The 13,593-nt window shown below is 37.8% G+C and overlaps 1 protein-coding gene across 2 annotated transcripts in view; it reads left to right on the top strand.

Annotated features, from left to right (window-relative positions):
- The window catches only part of osbpl11 (oxysterol binding protein-like 11), a 78,352-nt gene extending 65,877 nt beyond the window's left edge, over nucleotides 1-12,475 (top strand). For both annotated transcript variants that reach the window (XM_052025418.1, XM_052025409.1), the window contains 4 exons: nucleotides 4,681-4,867; nucleotides 6,595-6,777; nucleotides 9,444-9,597; nucleotides 10,767-12,475. In XM_052025418.1, the coding sequence (XP_051881378.1) occupies nucleotides 4,681-4,867; nucleotides 6,595-6,777; nucleotides 9,444-9,597; nucleotides 10,767-10,844 (602 nt within the window). In that variant the 3' untranslated portion in view covers nucleotides 10,845-12,475. The remainder of the gene's footprint in view (nucleotides 1-4,680; nucleotides 4,868-6,594; nucleotides 6,778-9,443; nucleotides 9,598-10,766) is intronic.
- Nucleotides 12,476-13,593: the final 1,118 nt, after the last annotated feature.

Below are 13,593 nucleotides of genomic sequence, written 5' to 3' on the forward strand. Positions count from 1 at the left end.
GCTGAAGCTTTAATAGGGGACTGCTGAAAACATTCTCATTATGGGTCAGCTGCCAGTGCTTCCGAATCCAGGGGCAGAGTCCAATGCTGAGCTTGGGCCAGAACTTAACCATGCTGAGCTGAGGACATGCATATATTTTGTAATTGGCCCCTCGGCTTTACACCTGCCATGAATAGGGCTCTGCCATACACTTGAATGGGGCTCCTGGATGGAAGAGGTAAGAGGGGATTTTTTTTCTTTATTTTAGAAAATTAAAAATAATAATCATTAGTTGAATGTTATTTTTCAAACAATTGTTTTCACCTCTTTCAACTATTTAAATATCTCTGATCCCCAAAAACATTTGGAAACAGTTGAGAAGGCCTTTGACAGCATGTGTCAAAAATCCATCATAATGTTTTGGCATCATAGTGGATGCTCACAGACCACTCCAGCTTGAGCTCAATTTATCCAGTGTGGCTGCCAAAGGTTAGTGTGTGGGCAGTGAATGTGAAGCTAAAGCCAGGTTGATGTTTAATAATGGATAGCAGGAGAAGATCTCATTCTATGGTTCAAATGTCCTGAATGGTTTATTATTTTAGATTAATTTGTTGATTATATCTAAAACTAGTTACATTTATGTTCTTTTTCAAAATAATTAGGGGGCTAAGTTATTTGGCCTACTTAGAAATATTTTGGAGCTGAGTCATTGTCTTATTACAAATACCTATTAAAACAAATGCCATGGTTTAGGTATCATAATTTTGATTCAGTTGTTTGAGCTTTGCATTTTCAAGATTATTAGATTCACAGAGTTTTCATTTCCAGATCCTTAATTCCAGCATTCTCTAAATACTGTATGATCGGCCAAGTCATGATGGAGAAAAGTCATTAGGACCAAGTCCCTAAGATGTGTTGGTATTCATAGATTATTCATGTGACTGTACCAAAAAAGAAATGAGCAAGCCTCAGAATACTGTACAGTTCTGTTAAATACTGTCAGCAGAATTATTCCCATCAGAGCTTTAATATCATGCATTTTCTTGAAAAAGCAAGTCAACGTTGCAGTTTCATATACGTAATTTGCAAAAGATGTAAATTTTTTTGAAGAATTCATGATTTTTTGACTTTAGCACCTGTTAATTCTAGATATGTTTTCTTGTGAAGTAAATGAAGTTTGCCTTTGTTGACTTTCACATTTGTTCCAATATGGTTATTTGATGGTTCTGTCAGTACGATTACAAGCTCTGGAAGTACAAAGGTCATCTCCCTGGAAAGTATCCACCAAAAGAGTAAATCTAGGTACTAACTCAAGTCATAATGATTCATTAGTTCAGCTAAATGCTTATACCTATACATCATTACTTCAGCATTGTGTGACTGAATTTGTTTTTCACATTTGACATTAATTGGTGACACCCCCCCCCCCCCCATGTTAGCAAAAAAAAACTGGTTTTGCAAATATTTCCAGGACAGATGGCAGCATGACATCTTACTAGATTTGCTACTGAGATTCTTTCAGCGTCTTTCCTCATAATTCAAATACTAAGGCATCATTATTGGAATAATTATGTCCTGAAGCCAGATTATTAGGGCTTTGGAATATTCGCAGGACTAGTGCAATCACTTCAAATTCTACAGAGATTTTTTTTTCCATTCACGTTGTAGGCTGTTGGAGAAAGTGGAACCAAAATTGAAGCTGGTGGGAGCATAATTTCCTTATACAGCTTGAAAGTTATGAATGATGACAAGCTACTATTGGTAACAGACTTACTGATACAATTCTTTCACCAGAAATCATTGGATACCTTAACTGTAGTCACCTTTCCAATGGTGTTCAAAGGGGCCCCTTCTTGCTATTTGGTAGAGCTCATGTAGGTTATTTCAACTCAGTGATAGTTTGTATTAGATGGTCTGGATTTGGAAGTGTGAAGTATTTCCTATGATCCCTAATTTATTGGCATGTACAGTTATGCATCTTTTAAAGCTTTGCCTGATCCAAAGTTTGACATGGATGAAATTCTACTGGAGTGTCAGCATCAAGGTTAATGAGGGTTCAGTAGGGTACAGTCTAAAGGTGTGTGACTTTTTCTGAATTTGTGGATCAGGAATTGAAAAATTACTTCTGTCAAAGTCCTTCAAGAGTGCCATTTCAAAAAGTTTTACTTCTTGACAAGCCTCTCCACCTGCTAATCAATTATACCATTTCAATGGTGTTATGGCATTTTGGACACCCTTTCTCTTGCAGCTCAGTGTAGAACCAGTGTATGAGATAATAAATTTAGTGAAACACTAGGGAGATAACTATTTGTCAAAATTTGTGGGAAGGGTCCATTCAGATATTTTGGAATCTCCAATTTTCCAAAATATATTTTGCTTTTGTTATACTCTGGCGCCACACAAGAGTCTGAAGGTAGAAGGAAGTCGGGAAACTAACTATCCTGAGATTAGACTGACAGCTTGAAAAATCTGTGTTTGCCAACGGCCCAAAGTGGTGGCATTATGACTGTGAATCTCTTTGGTGTTTCTCGTGGCAGTTATAGTTAAGGTTTTGTAGTATGTAACTGGTAGGTTAACCACCTAGAAAGGAGAATGAGCACATAGAGGTAAAGTGTTATGAAACGTTTGCAACTTTGGCTGACTTGAAATATCATAAACGCCTGCAGAATGTAAGCCAATTAAGGCAGGTATTTCTGTTGCACTATGTTCAGCTGCAGTGTAGGTTAAGATGGTTCTTTTTACCAAATTGGCTGTACTTGGCCTTGAATTTAAGATTTCTTAATATGAAAGAACTGTGATCATTATACATAAAAGTTCTGCTCACTAAGTATGTTACATGATATGTTAGAATGTGTATCAGTGAAATAATCTTGCATTCTTTGTATAGTTTCTTCCACATACTATGGATCTGCTGCTAGTTCAAATCCTCCATTCCTGAACAATATTAAGATTTATGGATACAGCTGCATTTTTGTGTTTACAATTTCTGTTTTCTCCCTCTGGTTAAATGGTATGTTGGCTTTCATTGCAAGCAGATTTGAATAGAGGAACAAAAATATCTTGCTGCAGTTGTACAGGGTTTTGGTGAGATTCCCATCTAGAGTTTTGTGTGAGGAAAGATGTTCTTGTCATGGAGTGAATGCAGCAAAGGTTTATTATCTCACCTGTCAAAGATGCTGTTGTTTAGAGAAACTGACCTCGACCTTTGCAAAAGTTGAATGCCATCTCCTCATATTGCCTTCCTGTCCATGACCCCACTAGACCATCCCTTTCCATGCAATCAATTACCTCATTTCCTTTGGTGATCTTCCTTCCATGGCCTTCGACCTCATGATTCCCTAATCGTGCACAGCCTGGTTCTACTGCCTCCCAAGACCCACAGGACTGTCCCAGTAAATCCATCATTTTGGTCTGTTCTTCTCTCACAGAAGCTTTTCCTTCTTGCCTTGATTCTATTCTTCCATCCCTGTCCAGTCTCTTCCCACTTGCGTCACTGACTTTTCTGACACCGTCTACAGTTTGACAGCTTCTAGTTTCCTAGGCCTAACTGGCTAATTTTCACATGGATATTCAATCCCTCTACATCTTCATCCCATACTAGACTACTATGCTGCCCTCCTCAATCATCTTGGTTATCTCTTCAAAAAAAAAACTCAATCCAATTTATGAGACATGATTTCCCACACATAAAGCAATGCTGACTATCCCTAATCAGTCCTTGCCTTTCAGATCCTGTCTTTCAGAATCCTCTCTAGTAATTTTCCCACCACTGATGTTAAGTTCATTGACCTATAGTTCCCTGGCTTACCTTGAAGTCCTTCTTAAATAAAGACACAACATTCCAGTCTCCCAGTCCCTCACCCTTGTCTGCCAGGGCCACAATTTCTCCATTGTTTCCCCACTGCATCTTAGGATATGCACTCAAGCTCCAGGGATTTATTCACCTTTTGCACCTCAAGATCACCAGCACCTCCTTTCGTAGTGCCAATTATGTTTCAGGACATCACTGTTCTCTTCCCTGAGTTCCCTAGTTTCCATGACCATGGTAAATACAGACAAGAAATATTTAAGACTTTGCCCATCTCCTGTGGCTCCACACATGGATGACCACATTGATCCTTTAGGGGACCTATTCTCTCTCTTTGCTCTTAATATAGAATCTCTTGGGATTCTCCTTTACCTTATTTGCCAAGAATACCTCATGTGCCCTTTTTGCCCTCCTGATTTGCTTAGGTGTACTCCTACATCCCTTGTACTTAGGAGATTCACTTGATCCTTCCTGCCTATACGTAACATATGCCACCTCTTTTCTCCTGACCAGAGCCACAATATCCCTCATCAGTCAGGATTTCCTAATTCTGCCAGTCCTGCCCTTCATTCTAACAGAAACATTTTGGCCCTGAACTCTCCTTATCTCACTTTTAAAAGCCTTCCACTTACCAGATGTCCCTTTACCTGCTAATAGCCTCACCCATTGACCCATGCAAGTTCCTGCATAATGCCATCAAAATGAGCCTTGCCCCACTATAGGATTCATTTCAGTTCCAGCAAAAAATCGTCAATCTGGAATGTTAATTCTGGTTCTTCTTCCTCAGATGCTGTGTGACTTGAGTAATTCCAGAATTTTCTGTTATTATGTTGTATTTTAACAGATGAGATTCTGATTTAAAGGTTGTTAATAAATATCCATTTATCATTTAGGTCTTCTGTGTCTCTTGGACCACGGAGAGGAGTACACCTTTACCCTTCCTTGTGCTTATGCTCGTTCTATTTTAACTGTTCCTTGGGTAGAGCTAGGAGGGAAAGTTAATGTCAACTGTGCAAAGACTGGTTACTCTGCAGCTATAACATTTCACACAAAGCCATTTTATGGTGGAAAACTTCACAGGTACAGTTATCCTTATGGGCATCAGTAGTCTTCATGGTAACATTTACACTTGAACTTTGTTTTTTTATATATGTGGGTTTACGTATATAAAATTGTCTGTATATATTTTATGTATATATTACACACACACACACACACACACACACTCTGCATGAACACTTGTGGATCTTTTCAGACAAAGGCTGAAGATCAGATCTGCAAAGCTGTTTGGCGGAGTGGTCAGTATGATATGTTTAGAAATACTGAAATATTACACTGCTGACAGCAGCTTGTATTGACTATTAACACAGGACAACATTCTAAGATGCTTCATGGAGGAAAAACAAGTGGAACAATTCCCAAAGTAAGATTGGGCTGGTTAAAAGGGTGATTTAATAATACAAAATCAGATGCAGAAAGGAGTATTTCCAGAGTCTAGGGCCACGATGCATGAAGGTTCTTCCAACGAGTTGTAAAAATGTGAGGAGTTGCCAAGACAGCTAAAAGGGATGCAGTGATTGGCAAAGAAATTGGCAGAGATAAAGAGGAGACATTTGAACATATCAAAAAGTACTTCAATTTGGTACGTTAATGAGTGGGCACTCCATGTAAGTTAGCAAAAATGGGTTTGATGGTGGGATGGAACATAGGTGGCAACAGTTTTGAGTGGCTGAAGTTTGTAGAGGGTGAAAGATTTGAGATTAGTAAAAATTGGTGTTGGAAACTGTAGAAGTGATACTAGGCAATTTTGCTGAGTCGTCATTAATTGGGAGTTGACAGGGTTTGTGTTTGAAGCTCCACTTGGCATCAGGCAAAATACTGGGGTTGATCCATGCTATCTAAGTAAGCAGGGCAAGTAGATGAAGCCATTGACGATGAAACAGAGTTTATAGTGGAGATTGAAAATGATGCTTTTGTACTCCTGTACAACAATGGAGAGAGAGAGTGGGCAATAGTTTGATAGGATGGAGAGGACAACTTGAGGCGGGGACTGGTGTGTTTGAAAAGAAGATCATATTGAACAAGCAGCCTGAAAATAGGTGTGTGTGGGGGTGGGTTAGTTTGGAAGTGAACTAATAGAACCATAAGTGGGTTTTGGGGTAAGGGAGAAAGAAACTGCTGAAATAATTGTGACCTGCTCTAGCTCATCAATCACACAAGTTGGGACTGAGATAGCAGCCAAGGCAAAATCACAGTCTGCCTAAACTTTAGAGATGAAAGTTAATGTTGTCCATTTGTATTAATAAGTCTTTACACCAGAAGTTACATACAGCAAACAACAACTGAAGCAGAAGCTCAGGGTGTTCAGTTCTGCATTTAATTGTTGTGTCTCAATATTTTGATTTGTTTTTGTATTAAAGTCATAGAACCATACATCATGCAAACAGGCCCTTCTCCCCGCATTCCCATCAACACCGCAGATTCTACCACTCACATATACATGAAGGGAGATTCACTGTGGCCAACTAACTTACCAATCCATACATCCTTGGGTTGTGGAAGGAAACCAGAGCATCTGGAAGAAATCCACAGTCCCAGGGAGGACATGCAAACTGCACATGGACAGCACCAGGGTCAGGATTGAATGTATGTCATTGGAATTGCAAGGCAGCAGCTCTACATGATGAGCCACTGTCAAATTCATAGCATAGGATGATGTTAGAACTGAAGTTGATTTTTTAGCTTCAATATAAATCTGTGTTATGGGATAATTATGTGATATGGTACTTTGCAACTTCCTTTTTCAGAGTGACAGCTGAAGTAAAGCACAATACATCAAACACTGTTGTATGCAGAGTGCAGGGTGAATGGAATGGTGTGCTTGAATTCACTTACAGCAATGGAGACACCAGGGCCATAGATGTAACTAAACTCCCTGTCACCAGAAAGCGAGTGCGACCTACTAAGAAACAAGGCCCTTTTGAATCCAGGTAAAGAAATTAATCTCATGGCGTTCAGAACAGTAATTTCTGGAACTACAATAATGTTACCAGTGGGAATTGTTGACCAGCCACAAATCACGCACCAATTATTGCAGAAAATATCCTGCACACTTGAATGCAAATGCATTTCATACTTTAAATTTACATACATCCATTACTTTTTAATATACAATTTGGGAGTCTTTTTAATTTGCCTTGAACTTTTCAGAACTGTTTTTACACTTGTTCAACAGTTGTGATCAGTAGTAATTACTAGGAATGGTGACACATTAGAGATGTACCAGACATTGATCCCCCACTCCCCCCTCTGCTCTCCAACATATCTGGATACTGATTTGGCTTTGCTACAGTTTCTTGCTGAAGCTGTTGATTGCCACATGAGCTTTATTGTCTAACCTGGATTAGTTATTCCACTTCAGTGCAATGTTGCTCATGTTTCCGAGGGCTGAAGCCAGATATTTTCGCTGGTGTTACACATTATTTTGGCAGATATCTGTAAAGCAAATAAATGGTGAAAGAATCACTCTGCGTTTTATCTTTCCATATATATTTAAATAGTGAAAGGATTTTTGCCAAAACCAATAAAACATATTATTCCCTAGCATCTTCATTCTCTTGATCTCAAGTAAGCATATTACATAGTTGAAATGGGACCACTATCTATGATTGGGGGGTGGTGGGTTGTGGGTGGTGGGCTGGAAAATAGGATATTTTACCTGCACTGTACCATTGTTAACTTAATCAATGGGACAGGGAGCAATTATTTTAGAATGTACCAGATTTTTAAATGTTCTCCATTATTGATCAACATGATGCCATTTACTCTTCCAAACTGGCCTGTTGTTGCTCTTAGCAACACATACCTTAGAGTGCTCTTAAAATACCTGTTAGTGTTGAGAAATGGAATATTTGCCGTTTTGAAATGCTACATTGGTTTCTCCTAGACAGAGAACTAAGCAGGCTTTTATATTTTACCCAATATTGCAGTCTTTTATTTTTGGATGCCAGAAAATGTTTCTGGCCTGCTTTTTGGTGGCAGGAGAAAACTCGTACTGCAGGAAGTAAGCGGAGATTCCTGGTCTGTTGATGGATTCCTGATATCAGGGAATTCTTACCTGCAGTCAGGCTTAAAACAGCAGTGTTCGAAAAGACAGCTGGAGAAATGTTCACTTATGTAGCATTTTTCATATTCTTTCCAAAGCATGTTACAGAAAATGCACTTTTTCAGTGCATTCATAGAACCTAGAAACTTAACTGCATTGACCTTTTGAGTACGTGCTGGCCAATCCCATTTTGCTGCTGTCAGTCCATAGCCTCATAACTTGCAGCTGTTCCACAGCCCATTGGGTACTCTTTTTAAATATTTATGCTTCCACTTCTGCGTGCAGTTAGACTTGGGCCCCCACTCCCTGTTGGATGAAAATGAATTTTCTTAACTACCTTTTTTCCACTACCTCTAATCCATCAATATTTATGTCACTTAGTTATATACCTCTTCGCTGTAGGTGCTTCTAGTTTTCTTTGTATTGGCTCAAATAATCTCATACACCTAAGTGGTCTCTCCTTAGTCTCCTTTGGCCGTAAGGAAAAAAAATCATTGTTTAGGCTTTTTTTCCTCCTAACCCAAGTTCTCCATCCTTGGTAAATCTCCAGTGCACCCTCTCCAATACCACAATATTTTCCATGCAACAGATTTCTGAGTCACGTACCATATAGGAAATGTTACACCTAATTTGTACCAAGAAAAATGCTAATGACTGATCTATTTGCATGATGTTGATTGAGGGGTAAATATTATCCAAACCTGTAGCGGTAACTCCCCTATTCTTCAAGTTACATTTTACTCAGTGGCAGCACTTCCATCTGTGATGGGAAATAGTGGGTTCCTTTTTCTTACCCAACAATTCACAAGCCTGTTTCTCCTTCCACAAAGCCCACCGTGTCTAAACACCACTCCCAGCACCAATTACAAATTTGCCCAGGGGTCTGCCTTCTCCGAGTTAGAAAGTTCTACGATGGTGTAGTTGAGTCTTGAGCTCAGAATTGAAAGCTGACTCTCTGGTGATGTGCTAAATGAGGAGAAATTAAGTTGTTCTTGTGTGGGCATTTAGAAACTCTATGCATTAATTTTAAGAAGAGCTGGTAAGATACCCCCAGTGTCCTCCCAATTAATATCATGATAGCATTTTTTGGACATGCTCAATGTTATTTTGGGAATGGTGATGTATGCAAACTGATTGCTGCACTTTTCATCATACAACAGTTAATGTAGTTCAAAAGTACTTCATTAGCTATGAGGTTCTTCAGAGTGTTCAAAAAATACTTTGGCAATGTCTTTGAAAGGAATGTGGTCAATGTTCCTCAAGTCAGGCTTACTTTTTTGGGTTGATAAGTGGTATGCAGCATCCATACCATACATGTATGTTGACTATTTAGTAATCTATTCCTTCTTTCATTATTGTTGGGTTAGAATTCTTCACCCTAGGGCAATGGGTGACTAATGTGATTTTAAAATCGAAAATTCATGAACACCTTCAAGTGCCAATCAAGATGGGAAATAAATGGGGGCTTTCCAAGCTGTGTCCACGTCCTACATTTGATTGTTTTAAAGTTCAGTGCAATGTATCTAATAGTGTAATTTGTATGTTTAATAGACGCTTGTGGCAACATGTGACTGAAGCTTTGAGGGCAAGAAACATAGAAAAGGCAACTGAACATAAGAGCTTACTAGAGGAACGTCAGAGGTCAGAAGCACGCCACCGTGCGGAGACCGAGACGCCTTGGAAGACGAAGTATTTCCATCAAGAGGTACCTTTAGATATCCCTATAATTCATGGAAAATTATATAAACAACTGTTGATAAATAATACCTTTGCACAATTACAGCAGGATGTGAAACAAAGGATTCTTGAATTGTGTATATTTTTCTACAAGTTGGATTCTTACAGCAATCTAACAGTTTTTGTGGGCAACATTACTGAGGCTATTTGGGGTTTTATTTTCCAAATTCAGATTATTAACTGAATTAAAATTCCATAGTTACTGTGATGGGATTAGTTCTTGGGTCTCTGGATTATTGGTCCAGATCTCTAGATTATTAGTCCAATCTTTTAACTGCTGCACCGTCACTGTACCTTGCTGCTAAACTATCCCCAAAAATGGAAAGAGATTGAAGAAAGGGAAGCATCAGAGATGGATTATGTCATAAAAGAAAGGTTGAAATTGGAACAAAGTTCATTAAATTTACTGGTTCAGGGTGAGGACAGGAAATGGCACTGATATAGCACCAATGTACTGGAAAAGGGAGTGAGGATATGTAAGTAAGTCAGAAGTGAAGAATGTTTTATATGTCCTGCAAATTGACAAATAAAACTTCATTCCTTCAGGTTTTTGCAGTGCCTTTTTTTTAAATGTAATTCTAGTAAGTTTCTCTTCGATCCTCTAAGGCTTTGATGTTCTATATATGGTGCCAGAACTGAACATGTTTTTCCAGCTAAAACTCTATCATTGTTTTATATATAAAAATATAAAAGACTATGGATGCTGGATAGAGTACACTAAAATTGAAGAGATGCAAGTCGATCAATGCTTCACCTGGAAGGAGGGTTTTCTGAAGATTGTCATGCTTTTGTATCCTGTCCCTATGTGTCTTCTCTAACTGAGCCATCTCTTGAAGGTTTCCTATTGTCCAGCTGAATGGCAGAGCGGGCTCAGAGGACCGAGTGATCTACTTTTCTTTGTTTCAGTTATTTCAGGCCGCTTGGGCCAGATCTCTTTTTGACTCGACTAAGAGAGCCCCTTTCCAGTTAATTAATTTTTGATGGTTCTTTTTCCTTTTCTACAGCTATTTTGTCAGATTTTTCCCTTGGAAGGTGAACTAACCATTCTGCTGAAACAGCTTTTGGTAGTATAAAATTTCTCTATCTTCTTTTGTAATTTGTAATTATGAACATTTTTCTTTGACCTATCTTTTGTAGGGTGAAGGATGGATCTATTACAAACCCCTGTGGAAATCTACAAGAGGCAACGTTGAGACAGCATCACCAGCACCCTAGATTCTGTGCAACTGGACTACAGCAACATGGTTTTAAGTAATAAGCAATCACAACTGTAGCTGTGACCAATGTTATTTAACCATGATAATTTCATATTAAATTGTAAAATGCAGTAAATCTCTCAGCTGCTTTTATTCAATATTGTGTGTCTGTATGATATAATGTAAGAGTGCTTAACAATTGGCATGTTAGCAGAAGGACTCTTTAAAATTACAGGAAAATGAGTGAATTTTTATCTGCAACTACATTTTATATCTTATCTGAAGCCTTTTGACAATTACTTTTTGGCAAGGATCTTGTATTATTTTGACACCTGTATTTGAAAAAGGTATTACTTTAATGATTGCTGCCTCAGAACAAAAATTTATTTCTAACTGGCACAGTGGAGTGCTTTTTTGGCTTGTTCATGCAGTTGACAAGAAAGGCTGAAATGCTGGACTATTGATCAGCCTGTGGAACTATTGTAACAAAAAATGCCAGAGTGACCCTTTGGCTTAATCTATTACATATGATGCTTTTTAAAGAAAAAGTCTATTCAGGAGAAATTTGTCATATGAAGTTCCTTTAAGTACATTTCTTTAAAAATTGCGGGCAATTAAGAAATAATCCCCCAAAAAGGGTAAGCGGATTGAAAACAGAATACTTGTTTCCAAAGCGTGCCTTACACTGTATCCTTTGTTTTTTAGTAGTCTTCCAATTAGTATGTGTGACATTATCTGTTGTAGCTTAAATATGGATGTTAATTTTCGTCATGAACTGAAAATGTAATGAATTTTGTAAATTTTATTTCAACTTTTTTTTTGCTGAAACTGCTTAGTAAGCAAACTTCCGTAAATACAAGCTTTAACAAGAGGAAGTGATTTTAAAAGAATTACTTTCAAGGGAACAACATGGATGGTGAAACCATGATTGCTTCATGTGTATAGAAGTACCATAAGTTATGACTTCTCATAGCACAAAGTAAATTATGCTCTTTCACAGTGAAAATACCCACTATCACCGCAGAGATTTATTTTGCTTATTCTATGTGTGTGGCTCTTGAGTGTTGCAATAAATCTGAAATACCACAAGCTACTACTGAGCATTTAATGTTATGTCACATAATTTATTTTCAGTTTGTTAATTAATTGCCTTTGTGACAATGAAAGCACTGTTCACATTTCATGAAATGTTTTGTGGTCACGCAATGACAGGTGAAAGATGTTTGTTTTTCTAGTTTTTGTGTAAGGCATAGCTTTAAACTCAACTGTTAAGTCATGAAGTCTTCCATGTCAGCTAAGTTTCCATTCATTTGTGTGGAACTTCATTTTCAATTTTTCTTTTTAAAGTTTAATTGAAATTACCTGAACAGATCTTAATTCAAAAGTACGTTGTTTTGTTACTGTAGTATTAGGGAAATAGAAAGTTCATTCTATGCTATCAATGGTGAGATACTAAACCAGAAAACATCATTATTCATTGTATTTGAAAAATAAAAGTTGAACTGTACTGATTGTCTCACACCACTTTGATACTACAATCCTGTATATTTTGCAATCATGTAAAATGCACTGAAGGAAACTCAAAATGACACTCCTGTAGTAGTAGCAAGTGTGAAAAGATTGAATTAAATATTCTGCAAAACCTGCCAACTTCATGATCTTCTTTTTAAAATCCTTATTTTTACATGGTACTTAACAATGGTAGTTAGTGATGATAAAACTGATCTATGTAGTTATGCTGATGAACAATGCTATAAAAATGGTAGAACATTCCATTCATCAGTTTTATAAATGTTTCATCATTGCACTTGGAAAATATGTCAAGAACAGTTGAATACATCTGAGGTTTAGAATGATACATAATAAGATAAAAGCACAGAACTGTTATCACAAATTTAAAGCTTTGTGCTGGTTATTGTCTTGGATTGAAAGTCATTGATCACTTTTGTAAATGGCCATCATGTCTCAGTTCAGAACCAGCTTTAGTTCCAATTTCTGGTTACAGTAGATTAGTATAAAATTAAGGGAACATATTTCATGCACTGGCTATTGAAATGCCAATTGTCACCATATGCATTCTCTTTACAGATGGTGCCATGAAAAGCATTCCGTCAAGGTAAGGTACAATTTCAAGGTACTTTTGGTTGATGTCGCATCAAGTCCATGAATGAACAATTTACCAATTTCACAGTAAGGTCAATCACATTTAACGTTCCCCTCTTTGAAAAATGGATAGATTCAGTATCTCTGAATGTAGTCTTGCTTTTCTAATTGAGGGTTTTGAAGTCCAATGACTTTCTCCTGCTGGTTGTAGTGACACAGCTCTGCTTCTGTGTGTGGTTAGAATCGACAGCTTAATTACCTGTAGAGCTGAGATGGCAGTCACGTTAGTGAGCTACTGAGTTAATGCCTACATTTAATGTTGGGGCAGGATGCTTGCCAATTTCAACCTTGGCTTATTGTGGCTGTGTAAATGGGAAGACATCTGGCTGGCCAGCCAGATATCACAAGGAGTATGTGCTCGCACAATGACCTGAAGTGCTTTAGACTGTGCACAATGATACCTCCTTTGAGTAGCCAGTTAACATCAAATTGCTTAGCACTGTTTACTGGAGGAAAAATATGCTAAACTTAAAATGTAATTCAGTGATCTAAAAAAATTTTATTCCACTATGGGTTAAATCAGACATGAATTTCCAACCACATGATTAAAAAGTTTCAATAGCAAAAGTAACTCTGGATCTCTGAAATCTGAAATAAAACCAGTA

The sequence above is a fragment of the Pristis pectinata genome, chromosome 1, assembly GCF_009764475.1.
Source record: "Pristis pectinata isolate sPriPec2 chromosome 1, sPriPec2.1.pri, whole genome shotgun sequence".
Taxonomy (NCBI): Eukaryota; Metazoa; Chordata; class Chondrichthyes; order Rhinopristiformes; family Pristidae; genus Pristis; species Pristis pectinata.